This window comes from Bos javanicus, chromosome 5 (genome assembly GCF_032452875.1).
Source record: "Bos javanicus breed banteng chromosome 5, ARS-OSU_banteng_1.0, whole genome shotgun sequence".
NCBI lineage: Eukaryota > Metazoa > Chordata > Mammalia > Artiodactyla > Bovidae > Bos > Bos javanicus.
Genome location: NC_083872.1, coordinates 42,200,165 through 42,217,496, shown reverse-complemented (window position 1 = coordinate 42,217,496; position 17,332 = coordinate 42,200,165). Strand labels below are relative to the sequence as shown.

At 40.2% G+C, this 17,332-nt stretch overlaps 1 protein-coding gene across 12 annotated transcripts in view; it reads right to left on the bottom strand.

Moving 5' to 3' along the window:
• The window catches only part of KIF21A (kinesin family member 21A), a 185,168-nt gene extending 170,547 nt beyond the window's left edge, over window positions 1–14,621 (bottom strand). For all 12 annotated transcript variants that reach the window (XM_061416452.1, XM_061416451.1, XM_061416453.1 and 9 more), the window contains exon 1: window positions 14,076–14,621. In XM_061416452.1, the coding sequence (XP_061272436.1) occupies window positions 14,076–14,119 (44 nt within the window). In that variant the 5' untranslated portion in view covers window positions 14,120–14,621. The remainder of the gene's footprint in view (window positions 1–14,075) is intronic.
• Window positions 14,622–17,332: the final 2,711 nt, after the last annotated feature.

Sequence of the window (17,332 nt, the reverse complement as noted above, 5' to 3'; positions counted from 1 at the left end):
TCAAGAAGGTATTAGCTCCATTTTAAAGATGAAAAAATAAGGGTCATAATGGTTAAGTGGCTGTCCTAAAATTTTGAACTCCAATCTTTGTGACTAAAATCCAAACTCTTTTCAATAAGCCATGCGGTAAAGGAAAATAAAATTAAGGCAAGGATGGGGTAAAGGGATAATAAAGAATGCAAATCCAGAAAAAAGACTGGAGATAAACCAGCTTTTAGAAGTTTCTTTGATGGATACTGGTATACAACAGAGCACTACTGTCACAGAGCTATGATGTTTTTAAACTAGAATGCAGGGCTGTCAGAAGCCAGAACAGCTATTTGATTTCAAGAGTCAGTGCCCTTGATCCCTTCAACATTATTCTTCTTGCCTACCCTATTTCATTGTCAGGAAATCTGCTATGAAAAAAAGCAATGGCCAATTCACCTAGATTCACTAGTCCCATACAGAGCAATTGCAGAGTGCATACAAGTGGCCTGGCCTAGCTCAGAACACAGTCTATGGACAGCTTTACCCAAATTGAGATGCCAGTCCATCAGTGTACATATGTTACATGGCCACAGCAGAAGCCATGCAACATTTTCATGCTGATGTGAAGGTAGGTACAGTTCAGGCGTGACTAAAATTTTCCATTTCAAAATGACAGCCAAGAGAACCAAAAATGATGACTCAAAACTTCAGTTTCCTAACAATCCCAGTGTATCATTTTTGACCAAAATATCATAAAGAAAAGTTGAGAATCTTTTCCATCAACTGAGATTAAAAAACAAATATCAATTTATTTTGTTTATGAACATACATATATTTTATATTATATTGGCCAGATTCATAAACTTCTAGTAGATTTTATCTTTTGGGAGGGCTACTGAAGGCAACGGCACCCCACTCCAGTACTCCTGCCTGGAAAATCCCATGGACGGAGGAGCCTGGTAGGCTGCAGTCCATGGGGTCGCTAGGAGTCATACACGACTGAGCGACTGCACTTTCACTTTTCACTTTCATGCATTGGAGAAGGAAATGGCAACCCACTCCAGTGTTCTTGCCTGGAGAATCCCAGGAACAGGGGAGTCTAGTGGGCACACATGTCCGACTCTGTGTGACCCCAGAGACGGAAGCCCACCAGGCTCCCCTGTCCCTGGGATTCTCCAGGCAAGAACACTGGAGCGGGGGCAGGGGTGTGTATATATGTGTGTTTATGTGTTTCATGTCAATCCCTTACCAAAATCACAGTTTGTTGATTTCGGGTAAAATCTGTTTCAAAACATACTGGGACCTCCAGGTTGGCATGGATTAAGGGTGAAAGAAGGTTGGACATCTAGCCTGGCCAGAGGCCTAGGTGACATGGAAGTGAAGTAAGGTCCAGAGTGACCCAGGCTTGATCACTGGCAGCACATGTACAAAATTAGATTCAACCTGGCCGTGGCTTCCAATTCTAAGCAGCCCACCTGAGTCAAAGGACACCACAGTTAGAAAACAAAAATGGTTGTTTCCCCATCACAGAAAGGAGGCTTTCAATAATTTCACTTACTTGAGTGGAAAAATTCTTGTTTTACTCAATTAAGTGGTAAATATCAAGCTATAAAAGTTTATACACATTGCAGCAATTTTTAAAAATGTATAAGTACACATAAGAAAACAGATTAAAAATAAATATACCGAAATGCTAGTAGTAATTATAACAGGGTGGTAATCTATAATTGATTGCTTTTCTCATATTTTCTCAGGTATTTTTTTTTCTAATTTGATTACATTATTTCATTAACAGGAAAAGAAATCAAATAAAAATAACTTATGAAATTAAAATCTGATTTTGAAGATAGACTATGCCTGCAAGGTCTATTTTCTGCTTCTAAGTATTAGCCTTTTAAAAAAATGCTCTCAGATAAATTTTCATATAGATCTGTCAATGAACTCTGCAGGAGCATTGCCCATCAGCTCTAGGTACGAGAAAAAAAATATAGAAAATTTAAACTCATTTTCAAAATTCTATGTTATTATTACCTCAGGTCTTTTTACTTAGTTTACTCCTTAAGATGCTCTTTAATCCACAGCTTGGTTTAGTGTATTGTTGACAAGGTTGATGAGAGAAAGCAAGACAAGCATTGGCAACATTTTCAAAAATCTGCTGCAAGCCAGTTCAGAAAGAAAATTCACATTATTATTAACCAATTTAGTCATCAGTGTCTTACATAAGGTTAAGCAACTAACAGCAAATACAACAATATTATCATTAATCTCACAAAGTATATTGTATTAATTGTAACTTTACAAACACTAAACACCATGACAACTGAAAGTCTTGCGTGGGAAAAGAAAGAATAAAAATGGTGCAGTTAGTTCAGTTCAGTAGCTCAGTTGTGTCCAACTCTTTGCGACCCCATGAATCGCAGCACGCCAGGCCTCCCTGTCCATCACCAACTCCCGGAGTTAACTCAAACTCACGTCCATCGAGTCGGTGATGCCATCCAGCCATCTCATCCTCTGTCGTCCCCTTTTCCTCCTGCCCCCAATCCCTCCCAGCATGAAAGTCTTTTCCAATGAGTCAACTCTTCGCATGAGGTGGCCAAAGTACTGAAGTTTCAGCTTTAGCCTCATTCCTTCCAAAGAACACCCAGGGCTAAAAATGGTGGATTATACTAAACTATATAAAAAGGAATTTGGTAAACTAGAGAAGGACGATATGTGATTTACATGTTAAAAACAAAATGAAAACTAGGCGACTGTTGTAATGGAAGGTTTTTAACTATTTATATACATTTCTGCTCTATTCATAGTGATACAATAGGCACTCAAAAAGCAAAAGAACAGAGACAACACCTATAATGTACTTCACAAATTGAAGTTATGGATTACATATTACAGAATGACTAATCTAATTGCTAGAGTTTGGAATATAACCAATATACTCATTGTTGGTTATACATCCAACTCATCACTAAAAACATTATTGCCTGTGTTTGTATAAAAACTATTTTCCAAGTGCTTTCACATGGTTGTCTCTGCTGATCTTCTCCCAAGTCCACTGAAGTATACACAAAGCCAAGTTTATCATTGGTTAAGACCAAAACATCTATTTCTGCTTTATTGACTATGCCAAAGCCTTTGACTGTGTGGATCACAGTCAACTGTGGAAAATTCTGAAAGAGATGGGAATACCAGACCACCTGACCTGCCTCTTGAGAAACCTGTATGCAGGTCAGGAAGCAACAGTTAGAACTGGACATGGAACAATAGACTGGTTCCAAATAGGGAAAGGCTGTATATTATCACCCTGCTTATTTAACTTATATGCAGAGTACATAATGAGAAACACTGGCTGGAAGAAGCACAAGCTGGAATCAAGATTGCCGGGAGAAATATCAATCACCTCAGATATGCAGATGACACCACCCTTATGGCAGAAAGTGAAGAGGAACTAAAGAGCCTCTTGATGAAAGTGAAAGAGGAGAGTGAAAAAGTTGGCTTAAAGCTCAACATTCAGAAAACGAAGATCATGGCATCTGGTCCCATCACTTCATGGGAAATAGATGGGGAAACAGTGGAAACAGTGTCAGACTTTACTTTTTTGGGCTCCAAAATCACTGCAGATGGTGACTGCAGCCATGAAATTAAAAGATGCTTACTCCTTGGAAGGAAAGTTATTACCAACCTAGATAGCATATTCGGAGAAGGCAATGGCACCCCACTCCAGTACTCTTGCCTGGAAAATCCCATGGACGGAGGAGCCTGGTGGCTGCAATCCATGGGGTTGCTAAGAGTCGGACACGACTGAGCGACTTCACTTTCACTTTTTACTTTCATGCATTGGAGAAAGAAATGGCAACCCACTCCAGTGTTCTTGTCTGGAGAATCCCAGGGCCAGGGGAGCCTGGTGGGCTGCCGACTGTGGGGTCGCACAGAGTCGAACACGACTGAAGCAACTTAGCAGCAGCAGCAGCCGCAGCAGATAGCATATTATAAAGCACTTTGCCAACAAAGGTCCATCTAGTCAAGGCTATGGTTTTTACAGTGGTCATGTATGGATGTGAGAGTTGGACTGTGAAGAAAGCTGAGCGCTGAAGAATTGATGCTTTTGAACTGTGGTGTTGGAGAAGACTCTTGAGAGTCCCTTAGACTGCAAGGACGTCCAACAAGTCCATCCTAAAGGAGATCAGTCCTGGGTGTTCATTGCAAGGACTGATGTTAAAGCTGAAACTTCAGTACTTTGGCCACCTCATGTGAAGAGTTGACTCATTGGAAAAGACCCTGATACTGGGTGGGAGTTGGGGCAGGAGGAGAAGGGGACGACAGAGGATGAGATGGCTGGATGGCATCACCAACTGGATAGATGTGAGTCTGAGTGAACTCCAGGAGTTGGTGATGGACAGGGAGGCCTGGCGTGCTGCGATTCATGGAGTCGCAAAGAGTCGGACACAACTGAGGGACTGAATTGAACTGAACTGAAGACCAAAACAGTTTTCTAAATATCCAAAGTTCATTCTCTTACATCATATTGCTTCCAACAGCTTTAATGCCTCTAACTTATGTGATTCTAGTGCACAACAGACATTCAATAATTATGTAATAAATGAATGAATTTTGATCTAAAAAAGTAAAATTATAAAGAATATAACAGAGTAGAGGTGCCTCATGCCTTATTAGTACACCATGTGCTCAACATACCACTTCATAACAGTTACTATAGCTTGACCCTCACCAAGGCTCCTTGTTCCTGTTTGTGGAAAGAAAAAGTCTCTATTCTGTGACGGTATGTCAAATAATGTGAATATCTACTGTGAAAAATATAATTCATTCATCCTACTCAGAAGAACTGATATTGTGGTGCCTAAGTGACAGACATAGCTCCCCCAAATTGAGAAAAAGGTAAAGTCCAATCTCAAAAACTAAAATTTTACTACACACTAAGAGATCCAAAGAGTTGGGAATAAACTTTAAACTATCTTTGATTTAACCCCTGTGTGGGCTCATGATGCCCACCTTGCTACACTCAATTTTGAACAACTTCTTGGTTTTCTTGCTCTTATTGAAGAAGTAGATGGAAGTGTACAGTGCCCAAGTAAGTTGACCCTAAGATTAAATCCTGAATGGCCTCCATTTCAAATCTGGACATGCAAATACCACCTTGTTTCAATTCAGTATATCCAATGTCCTTTAAATGTTCTAATAGTGCTGTCAGTATATTAACATCTTTTTTAAAAAAATGTCAAATATTCTCTCAGGTTGGGGGACATTTCAAGTCAAACAGTGAAAATCATCATATTGTGTATACCTCTCACACCGGAATTTTAGAGAAAGCGAAAGAATCAGATAAATAAATAAATAAGGCCCCACAAGGCAGAAATTTCCCTGCATAAAGTCTAGAAAGGCTTCAAGCAGAGGTGGGATTTAGGGTATTTTTTGGATGCAAGGCCAAATGTATGGCCAAAAGGTGTTGTATCCTTACATCCTTCTAAAGTAAGGATAGAAGGGACTGATGTTATTTTAAAGTTTAAGAACCACCTTTCTCGTGAAGTAATTCTCAAAGTGTTTTATTTTTAAACCACTCAGATGTCTACCTCCAGCTCCAATTTCAGATCCCAGTAAATATACCACACTGACCCTACTCTATCTCCATCTTTCCCCACTGTCCAATCATCCCCCCAACATTGAGGTTGTCACTATTAATGGAACGTGCTCTAATTGTCAAATCTATTGAGGTAGGGAAAAAAATTTAAGAACCAAGGTGACGGCAAAGGGAGAAGGCCACATGTCCCAGGCCTAGCATTCACCAAATTCTATGTACATGATTAACACTATTTCCAAATTAAGCTACCAGGATATTGTATTTCTGTGGTTGTTAAAATATTAATGTGGTACATGCATATGCTGAAATCAGTCTGTTTTAACAATTTTTATAAGCTAGTGTTGGCATTTTTTCACACTTTAATATAATAGGAACCTTAAAATATAACCTGGATTTCTACTCCAGGGATCCCTCTCTCTCTCTCTTGAGAGGTCCTTCTTAGAATCACTGGTCTAGTTTCTAGAATTGAAGCAATCATAAAGCCAAAATAAAGGGCACTGAGATTGGGGGCACTTTTTTAAATGTTAAATTAAACTTTTAAAAGGGAACTTGAGGGATTAAAACTGTAGTTTACAAAATACAAATTTACTATATTTCTGGGATGTTTGACAGCAAAACATGAAATCCTAAAAAATCCAAAGCAACAGTCAACAGAAGACCTGAGCTGATGGCTGCAGGATCTCAAGCAATTCCCTCAATTGCTCTGGGTCTCTGTTACCTCAATTATCTTGAAGGGGCTTCAACCAGCTAGTTCCTTCATGGTCCCTTTCAGTTTTAAAATCTATTTCAAATCCAATAATTACAGAGGTACTAAATCCTAAGGACTGATGCTAAAGCTGAAACTCCAATACTTTGGCCACCTCATGTGAAGAGCTAACTCACTGGAAAAGACCCTGATGCTGGGAGGGATTGGGGGCAGGAGGAGAAGGGGACGACAGAGGATGAGATGGCTGGATGGCATCACCAACTCGATGGACAGGAGTTTGGGTAAACTTCGGGAGTTGGTGATGGACAGGGAGGCCTGGCGTGCTGAGATTCATGGGGTCACAAAGAGTCGGGTACGACTGAGCCACTGAACTGAACTGAAAAGTTATGTTCAATATATAAATGTCTAATAATTTCAAAGCAAAGGAATCTCAAATATAATTCTTAAACATTAAGAACTATCTCATAATAATTGTAGAATTTCATCAAAATGGTCCCACTGGCTGTGTCATTTGCTTCAAATAAAGCCTGAGCCACGAGAAAACTATTTTAACACCCTGAGAAGATTAAATACTTAATCCACTGGGAAACCAAGTTCAAAGACAGAATTCACAAATCCGCTCTCCAGAGAGAAGCATTAAAAATAACAAACATCCATTTTATTTTTAATAAAGTCATTTTAATGACACACCGAATACAAATGATACTATCTAGCATGCATTTTCACTGATGTGTCTTCCTTCCTAAATCTGAAACTTAGATAGTTTCGTATCTAATGTTGACAGAAAATAACAATTTGTAAGTTAAGGTCACATAGGTGAGCTATAACATGTCTTGGGGGAAACTATCCATAATAAAGGATATTTCAAGTTCATTTCTTTGAGGAGAAATGGATGAGAACTGGAAGATTGGGTACATTATGAAATTAACTACAAAGCTTTCATGGCTTCACTAAACTGGAATTTCTAGTGCATCATTTACAAACCCATAATTATGCATCAAAATATTAACTAATTAGCAGGTAAGAGGGTAAGAGCTCAAGGGGTAGTAATAATTAGACATGAAATCTGAACTTCTGTGGAGTTCCAAATAACAATCAGGCCTCCCACACTATAAACTTAATAAACCTTATCTGAAGAAAAAGCATTAACTCATATTTAAATAAATAACTTCACTGACTTTAAACTCATATCATCCACAAGCTGTTTAGTCTCCTCTGTTTCATTTCCTTTACTTTATGATCCAAATACAAAGACATACATGTAGGGTACACATGCCACACATACAAAACTGGAAATATCGTTCTAATGCACAGGCTTTGGAGTCCAAACTTTGTATGACATGTGCTTGTAAGCAGGGTGCAATTTCTGTTTTTTAAGTCACTGTCCTTCAAGAAAGTATGAACCCAAAAAATGCTATTGAAGAAAATAAGTGACAGATAAAAACTAAACTGCAACAACTTTCTCTAATTTCTAGTTTATGTTACTGATATGTTTTGTGTTAGATTCAACATAGTTTGTGCACTAAAAGAGCCTCACATTGCTAGGTCTAAGCTCCATGAAAGTGGGAACCACGTCTCTCATGTATGCTCTATATCCTCAGTAGTAGGAAAGTGTTCTGCACATAGTAGGCACATGATAAATACTTGATGAATGAAGGAAGGAATAAACAAATGATCGAACAGCAGGTAACCATCTGTTTCCACAAAATATTTCTAAAAGCCTTGCTTATCTGCCTCTACATTCTTTAGACATTAAATTGTTTCAAATAAGTTACATCACATGTATATTTGTGTTTTAGCTGGAAAGATCCTTATTACATTGACATTAATATGTGAAATATTTTGAAAACATTTGGAAATATTTTTAAGAATAAAGAAACAGGTACCAGAAGTCTGAGTTTGAGTTCCATTTCTGATATTTAGTGGCGAGAAACCTTGAGCAGGTCACCTAGTATCTTTGAGACTCAGTTTTACATCTGTAAGATAGGGATAATATCTGTCCAGCCCACCTCATACGGTTTTAATGTATATTAAATAAAATATTGCCTATTTGTATTACAGCCAGAATTGGACAAAGAGACCACAAAAGCCAAAAAGTTTTCTCTTAAGTAACAGCAGTACCTACAATAAATTTATTGTGGGAAAGTCAAGTTTAAATGTTAAAATAGTTCCTTCCTATCAATAAAGAGGCAGCACTAGTGCCAACAGTTCGGCTAACAACAAAAAAACCATACATTTCATATACTGCATATGCAAAGTTCTTACAACCCTTAATACCTCAGCATGAGGAAAAAGAAAACTTCGAGGAGATCACATTGCAAATCAGTGCCAGTGAAGGACTCAAAACAGAGCATTTACATTCCAATCAGCACTTAAGCTACCTGAGCAATGTCACTTCTTAAAAATGCTGTAGTAAGGTAAAAAACACAGCAAATTAAACATCATTACACACTAATCCAAACTTGCTGTCAAGGATATGTCCTGTTCTCTGCCAAAGCTAAGCAAAAAATCTTAGCTCACAATCACATAGACAATGACATAAAAACACAATGGTCCTTTCTGTAGCTCCATTTTCCTTCAGTTCCTCTCGTATTTTGAAAGCTAAAATTCTTGGGGAAAAAGTTTCAAATATTATATCAGCATCAGACGTGGAAAGTATGAACTGTCCAGTCTTCTTGCTTGGCCCCAAAGTAGGTGCCTTGCAGCAAACACTGTACTTTCCTTCACATCATTTCATAAAGTTCCAGATTTAGAATTCAAAATGTTTGAGTTTAAAATGTTAACTGAATGGTTCAATTCAGTACACTAGTTAGGTAATAAGAACAGAATACACACTAAACCTCATTGCTCATTTTTGTAGATGGCATCTATCAGCTTACTACATTTTCTAGGAAGTCAGTTACCATCAACCTATTACCCATAACTTTCTATACCTATGCAACCCAGAGGGGAAAAATGTTACTGTTAAATCAAATCTTACATGGATATACGTGCATAGATACTTATGTATGTGTGTTTATATATACAACCACTCTAAAACAGACACCCAATATTTTGGTATTTTCTTAATCTACAGAAAATACCAGATCTACGATGTGGTGGCTGTGAACAGTTTTTTGGTTTTTCACTTTTTTATTGGAGCCTAGCTGCTTTACACTGCTGTATCAGTTTCTGCTCTACGGCAAAGTGAATCAGCCATACATATAAATCCCCTCTTTCGGGGATTTCCTTCCCTAATTAGGTCACCACGGAGCACTGAGTACAGTTCCCCATGCTATAGAGTAGGTTCTCATTAGTTATCTATTTTATACATACAGTGTGTATGTGTCAATCCCAATTTCCCAATTCATCCCACCCCTTAATTCCCCCTTGGTATCCATATACTTGTTCTCTACATCTGTGTCTCTGTTTCTGCTTTACAAATAAGATTATCTATACCATTTTTCTGGATTTCACATATATGCATTAATATATGATATCTGTTTTCCTCTTTTCTGACTTACTTCACTCTGTATGACAGCCTCTAATCCATTTATGTCTCTGCAAGTGACACAATTTCATTCCGTTTTATGGCTGAGTAACATTTGTGAACATTTTTTTCTATACTTTTTCTCACATCTTTAAAAACCTGTAGAGCAGCACTATTCAATAGAAATATCATGGCAACAACATTATATTTAATTTTAAACTTTCTGGTAGCCACGTTTTAAAAAAGGAAAAGTAGATGACATTATTATAATTCCAATATTTTATTTAACTCAACATATCAAAATACCATCATTTTAATATGTAATCAATATAAAGATCATTGATATATTTACATTCATTTTCTCATACTGTTTTTAAAATCAAATATATATATATATGTATATATATAAAACACAGAAAATACATGTCAATCTGGAGACTAAATTTCCATCAGAAATACTTTATAAGTATTTAGATTTGATAAACTTTACAGTTAAAAAATAGGTCCATATAACTACATTGTTTCAGGCATAACTACAAGCTTTCCAAAAACTAAATGGACAGTTTTTAAATTTAATTAACATTAAATAAAATTTAAAATTTAGATTCTCAGTAGTGTTGAAACCAAGCAACCCTTCAGGGCCTTCCTGGGGACAGACACACCCCACCCTATGTCACCAGGCTCCTGTTTGCAAAGTTTTAGCCGTCCCCAAGTTCTTAAGAGCATATTTAATCAGAGTAACACAGATAGAAAGGAAAACAGTCAAGCAAGACAAAGTACTAACAGTTCTATTTGTATTAAAACTAAGTCAAAGGCCATTAGTTCCTCCACAAGGACTATGGATAATATTCTGAGCCACATCCCTGAGTGGTTTTACAGATACTAAAGCCCCCACCAAGTGAAAGAAGTTAACCTCATGCTGACCACAAGCAGGTAGACCCCACACCAGTTGGAACCAGAAGGTTGATGATGTTAACTCCTGAAATATCACCCTGTTACCTCACCACCAACCAATCAGATAGATACCCAAAAGCTGATCCGGCACCCTGTGACCCTGTCCCTCACCTTGCCCTTAAACACCCTTCCCTGAAAGCCATCAGGGAATTTGCATCTTTTGAGCATGAACTGCCCATTCTCCTTGCTTGGCCCTACAGTGGGTACCCTTCAATAAGCTATCCTTTACTTCACCACAACCTGGTGTCAACAGATTGGCTTTGCTGTGTGATGGGAGAGTGAAACCAAGTTTGGTTTGGTTACAGCATTAATCATCATTTGAGTGCTCAGTAGCCACATGGGGTTGCATAGTGGTGGAGGGGGGTCCTAAATCCACATCTACACAATGAAAGAAAGATACCCTACAGAACACCTCCACGCTGCAGTGCTAAGTTGCTTCAGTTGTATCCGACTCTGTGCAACTGCATGGACTATAGCCCGCCAGGCTCCTCTGTCCATGGGATTTTCCAGGCAAGAATACTAGAGTGAGTTGCCATTTCCTTCTCCAGAGGATCTTAATGACCCAGGGATTGAACCTGTATTTCTTAGGTGTCCTGCATTGGCAAGCAGGCTCTTTATCACCAGCGCCACCAACATCTCAGATATACTCTACCCAAAGGCATTTTTCAGAAATTGAATTTAAAATGTTCTCCCGAAATAAGAAATGTTCTATTAACTTCTTTTTCCAAAGGTCATATAATATGACCCATGCACTTATTTTGAGAAACCTAAAATACAGTCATCAACTTTAACACATTGGTAAATCTCCATATCTGATAAAACACAAAGACCTCTAGGACACCGTGCATTTACACAAGTACAGCCAACTTTCTATTACTTGTTATTACAATCATTGAAGGGTAAAAGTTAATCAATTGTTCTGATCATTTGTGTCTATGTGTTGATTTATTTACCCTGCTGATAAAGTCTATCACAAACTGGAAAGTAAGACTGGAGGTCACTGCAAAGATTTAAAAATTGGGAAAACAGTTTAGGTAAGTTCAGGTTTCCCCTTTCTGAGCTCTATCTTTTCTAGAAATATAAGGCATAAAAATCCTGTCAAAGTCATTCATTTTTAATTAAACTAGTTCAGAACCAGGAAGAGGCAAGTAACCTTAAGCTAAGTAAAGGTTTGCAAAGGATGTTCTTGCCTCTCACCTGTATAGATTTAATGGTTACGAATTTGAGCTCTAGAATCAAGCTGTCTAGAGGTAGAATGCTATTGCTGCCACTTGCTACCAGTTTAACTTGGGGAAGATCACCTAATTCTTCTGTGTCTCACCTGTAAAATGGCCATAGTAATAACAGACCTAAGTCAAAGATTGTTATGAGAAATAAATGCAATTTCACAGCATATAAAACATCTTAACACACAGCACTGATCCTGGCACATACTGCGTGTCCAATAATTATTTCTCTTTTTAGCTCAGAGGTTAGGACAAAAGAGATAGGACTTAATTTCAATAAATATCTGTTGTAAATGGAAATAAACGTCCATATACTTTATAAATACAGAAGTGCTATCTAAGCTATTCTTATCCTATGCAAAATAAGTTTAACCAGTGAATCTATTCAATGTATTTAATAAAAATAAAATAGACCTTCAAAATATGGCTTACTTCACAACGTGTGTTTATAAAGCCTTTCTCCAACAAACAGACCCACACATATTTCCTTTTTAAAAAGCTAATATGCATATCAAAAGCAAATATAAGTTATTTATCTGTCAATATCACTTTGGGGTGATTCATTACTCTGTTTATCTCCATTGCAAGCAGCATCAGTTTTAACTGCATGGTCAATAAACTACCTTATGATATTCTACAGAATTCACAGATAAAAATATTAACTCTGTAACAACAGTTTTTTTCTCTGATAGCCAAATTTTTTTTTCATTACTATTTTATGCTCCTTCTTCACTTTCTTTGACCAGATCTGCTAATTAACAAAACTGCTTCTTACTGAGTTTCCTCTCTTTTCCTTCCCCTTCCTTTGTGGTGGTAGAGTCACTAGTAAGTGTTAAAAGGCTAAAAGAGAGGTAGAAACAGTAAACAGGAGAAACAACTAATCCAACAACTGAATAAATAACCCTAAAATACCCAGAGAGGCCAAATTAAAACTTCAAAAATTTTATAACAGGTGATTCTAAACAGTCATAAAAATGTCACCTCCATGGGTGGTTATCTCCTGGTCTGTAAAGGGAATGACAAATATCTTTGAAATTGATCTTATTCTTTAGATTGATTAAAATACAAAGTATATATAAAACTACCATTTCCATAACTAACAAGATTTGTCACTAAAATAACTATTGAAATGCTGACATGATAGGATAAGAACAGCTTTTCAGAAAGACTACAAGGGTGGAGAATTAAAAAAAAAAAAAATTTCTCAGAGAAAACAGATTATTTTTATAATCCTATAACGTGTACATAAAGAGAAATGAACTTACAGTAAAGTATCAGAGCTATAAAAGAAACGCACTTATTCTACCATGAAGCCTTCATTAATATTTCAGTGATGATGTTGCAATTTTCCATGAGCAACTGTCAGAGCTCCGCTTCTCGATACGTATCAAAACAATCCAAATTACGTTCGATTCTCATGTATCTGTCCTTGACCAAATTACAATTTTGATGTATCTAGTATTTAAAAACTTACACTCGGGAATGTGAAATTTTATATTGTAACCACCCTGCTGAACCTCAGGATGTTTCTTTTTCACCACTCCCTCATTTAACCCTTCCACTTACTGAAGAGTCTTCTTGCTTCTACAGACTGATCACCAATGAATTTTCCCTTAAATATAATATCCCTTGCAACGCCAAAATGTCCTCAACACCCACATGCTGCTGCTATCTAGTCCCCGCCAGTGCTTAACAAGATGTCCATTTATTTGCACAGAGATCTAGACCCCCGCGGTTGGCAGCGCTGTGCTGAGGCTTTGTCTCCTGCCTACGAAGGCCGGAGTTGCAGGTACCCGTAAAGACAGTCACGTTACAAATACAAGAAGCGCACCACAACTCTGGAGAGAGGCAGGTCCTCTGGGCAAAGCCCGACAGGCGATCGCCCAAGGCGGCCAAACCTGAGGCAACTGTTCCTCGGGTGCGCGACCTGGAGGGGGCAGAAGGCAACGGCTTCTCCCGCTGAGGAGTCAGGACGCCCCCAGGGACCCGGCGCCGCCCGTCACCTGCAAACACCAGGAGGCCGAGGGCGCGAGGTTTTCCGGCCAGCACCCGGCCTCGCGCGCCAGGCCGGCGGGGACCCGCGGGCTCGGTTTCCAGAGCTCAGGGCAGATCCTCTCAGGGAGCCTGCAGCCTGCCCTTCGCCGCGTCCGTCCTTACCTGACAGCCACCCGCACCGAGCTCTCGTCCGGGGCGCCCCACATGACGGCGGCGAGCGACAGCCGGGTCCCTGGGCCTCTGCACCGCAGAACTGAGGCGCCGCTGGAGCCGCGGCTCTCGCGCTCAGGAGGCTGGAGCTGCAGGGGGCGGTCGGCTCACCTCCGCCGCACTCCAGCCATGTTGGGCGACTGAATGGAAAGGTGGCGGCGGCTCTGAGGCAGGAGGAGGAGGAGGTGGCGGTGATTCACTGCTCGCGGGCGCCCGCCCCTTCTCCCCAGCTCAGCCCCCAGGACTGGGGCGGAGACGAGGCGCGCTGAATGGCGAGCTCGGCGGCGGCGGCGGAGCCAGCAGGCCGCCGGCGGCCTGCTGTTGGCCGGGTGAGTGTGCCCTGCCCCCTCCGATGGGAACGCGGCCTGCGGGCGGCCGGGCTGAACCCTCCACGCCTGCCTGGACTCTCCCGCTGCTGGCCCGCACTGCGTCAGCGGCGGCCGAGCTGCCGGCCCCACCTATAGCGCTGCCCGGCCTGCGCCCCGCCCTGCCCTCGGTGGGCACTGCCAGGCGCTGCTTGCCGGGAGGCGCACGGGGGAGGGATGCCGGCCGCGGGTTGCCCACGCCCCGGGGTGACGAGCCCGGCGCCCTTGCAGGCTGTGAGAACGCCGCGGCTAGTGCCCGCCCTGCTGCAGCCTGCGCCTTCTAAAAGCAAAGCTTGATTCCCCAGTGCAGAGCTTGCAATCTGCCCGCTGCCGTTCTGGTTCGCCTTTGTTTCCACCCTTAGCTCATTGTCCTCTCTCCAGCTTGGACTCTGACCCTTATCCCCAGCCCCCTCTGAACGCCCTCCTTCCCAGGAGTCAGTCATTCATACTAAACCCAGCTCCCTGGTTTGGCCACTGCCTCTGGGCAGCTGGGTTGTTCTGCAGTCCATCGCCTGTGGGATGTGGTAATGATTGACTCTTAAGACCCTTGAATGCCTTTCTGTTAAATCATTTGTATACTGGTAAATGAACTGCACCCTGGTACTGCTAAGACTCCCCAGAACTGTATATCCACCAAGACCTGCTATGTAGTACATCCTTCTCAATTGACTTTCTTTCCCTTCTGGCCTTCAAAATCCCGTGATTATATCAACATTGACCCATTGTGATTTCTGCTTACGGCTATTGTTCTTCCCCATGCCTTCAGATAGCTCTGTGGAAACAGCCTTTTTTAACTTTGCCACAGAGTATCTTTTGTGGGTTGCCCCATATGTGTGTGTGTGTGTGTGTATGTGGCTTCATATAAAACAGTATAATACATTAAATCAGATCAGATCAGTCGCTCAGTCGTGTCCGACTCTTTGCGACCCCATGAATCGCAGCACGCCAGGCCTCCCTGTCCATCACCAACTCCCGGAGTTCACTGAGACGTCCATCGAGTCAGTGATGCCATCCAGCCATCTCATCTTCTGTCGTCCCCTTCTCCTCTTGCCCCCAATCCCTCCCAGCATCAGAGTCTTTTTCAATAATGGCTCCATCCAAATAAAGACACTGACCCAAGTACCAACGATGGCACATGTAATCATCCATATCAGAGATACAGCAGCATGGGTCAGGGGCAGTGGCACACATTGGGACATACAATAAGTGTTCAGTGATCTTAAGTGAAGGCCTATGTGATATGTAATAATAGAAAATTTAAATTTATTCCGTCCCTTAACCTCAATACTCTTCTGAGTCCTAACAGACATGTAAGTAGGAAGTAAAGAGGATAGAGGTGGTGAGTATCTTGTACAGATCAAATTGGTGGCAAAGCTCTCCAATGGCTGCCCTCTGGAGAGCCTTCTTTCCTTCAGTGATTTGTCTGTCAACAAATCTGAGCACAGTTTCCTCCTTCCCTGGCAGTCTCACATTTGGGTGGATCTGGTCTGGCCACCTTGCTTCTAAAAGCTACAAGGTAGGCAAGTAAAGCCAAACAAATATAGCAAGAAAACTGAATATATATATATATATATATATATTTATATTTATATATATATAAAATTTTAAACCTTTTTATTAAAAAAAAATTCTTATTTAAAATAGCAGTAGTACATTCATATCACATACACAAGTGTCACCAGGAACCAGACAAGTAATTTAAGTGCGTGGAGCAAGCAGAGTAAGAACTGTGCTAAAATAGAGAACATACGCTTCTTCTTAAAAAAGGAACCACCCTTCTTGACTCTGGTCAACAGGAATGCAGACCCAATGCTGCAAAGCTTTTTGTTTGCTTATATGTTTGTTACTTCTCAAGAGATAGAGAAAAGTAAGACTTTTATGTGAAAATTCCTTAGTTTTAAACATCAATAACTAATTCAGCACTATATTTGCATACTGTGCAAATCAATCAAAATAGGTCTGGGGCCAACTTCAATCCCAGGCCATCAGTTTTGAAAAGTGAAAGTGAAAGTCACTAGAATCCATGGAATTCTCCAGGCCAAATATTGGAGTGGGTAGCCTTTCGCTTCTCCAGGGGATCTCCTCAACCCAGGGATCAAACCCAGGTCTCCCACTTCGCAGGCAGATTCTTTACCAGCTGAGCCCAAGGAAGCCCAAGAATACTGGACTGGGTAGCCTATCCCTTCTCCAGCAGATCTTCCCAACCCTGGAGTCCAACCAGGGTCTCCTGCATTGCAGGCAGATTCTTTACCAACTGAGCTATCAGGGAAGGCCACATCAGTTTGGAACTTGCAGCAAAAATATTAACACCAGTAATAGCTGTGTCTTTGGATACATGTTGCATATGGATTCAGGAAGAGGTAACATAAAAATTCAAATTCCTATTGTGATTGAATCAGTATTTTTCTCCCAAATTTCAACATTTTAAAATCAACTATATATTCTTTATTTGTTTCAGATTCCTTATGTCTGCTATAACCCCTTTCCTTTTGAATCTTCTAATTAATTATCTTAAGTTGAAGAAGATTCTGAGGAAAGAGCTTCTACCATAGGAGTAAAAATTCCTTTCCCAATTATTCATTCAATAAATATTTAATAAGTGACTACAATATGCACACCATGCTGGGCAGTAGTTATATGGAGAGAAGACTGTCTAACAGTTTAGTTCAGACAGACAAATTTGAAAAGCTGTAAGTGCAATAATAGAAATTATGACAAAAGTATGATAAATTCCATCTGGAAGGGTGAGGAGTTCTTCAGGTATAGACCACTCAGGATCATCTCCCTGAGTCCACTATTGTATCCGCACTGCAAAAAAAAAAATGATCTCTTAAAACATAAGTC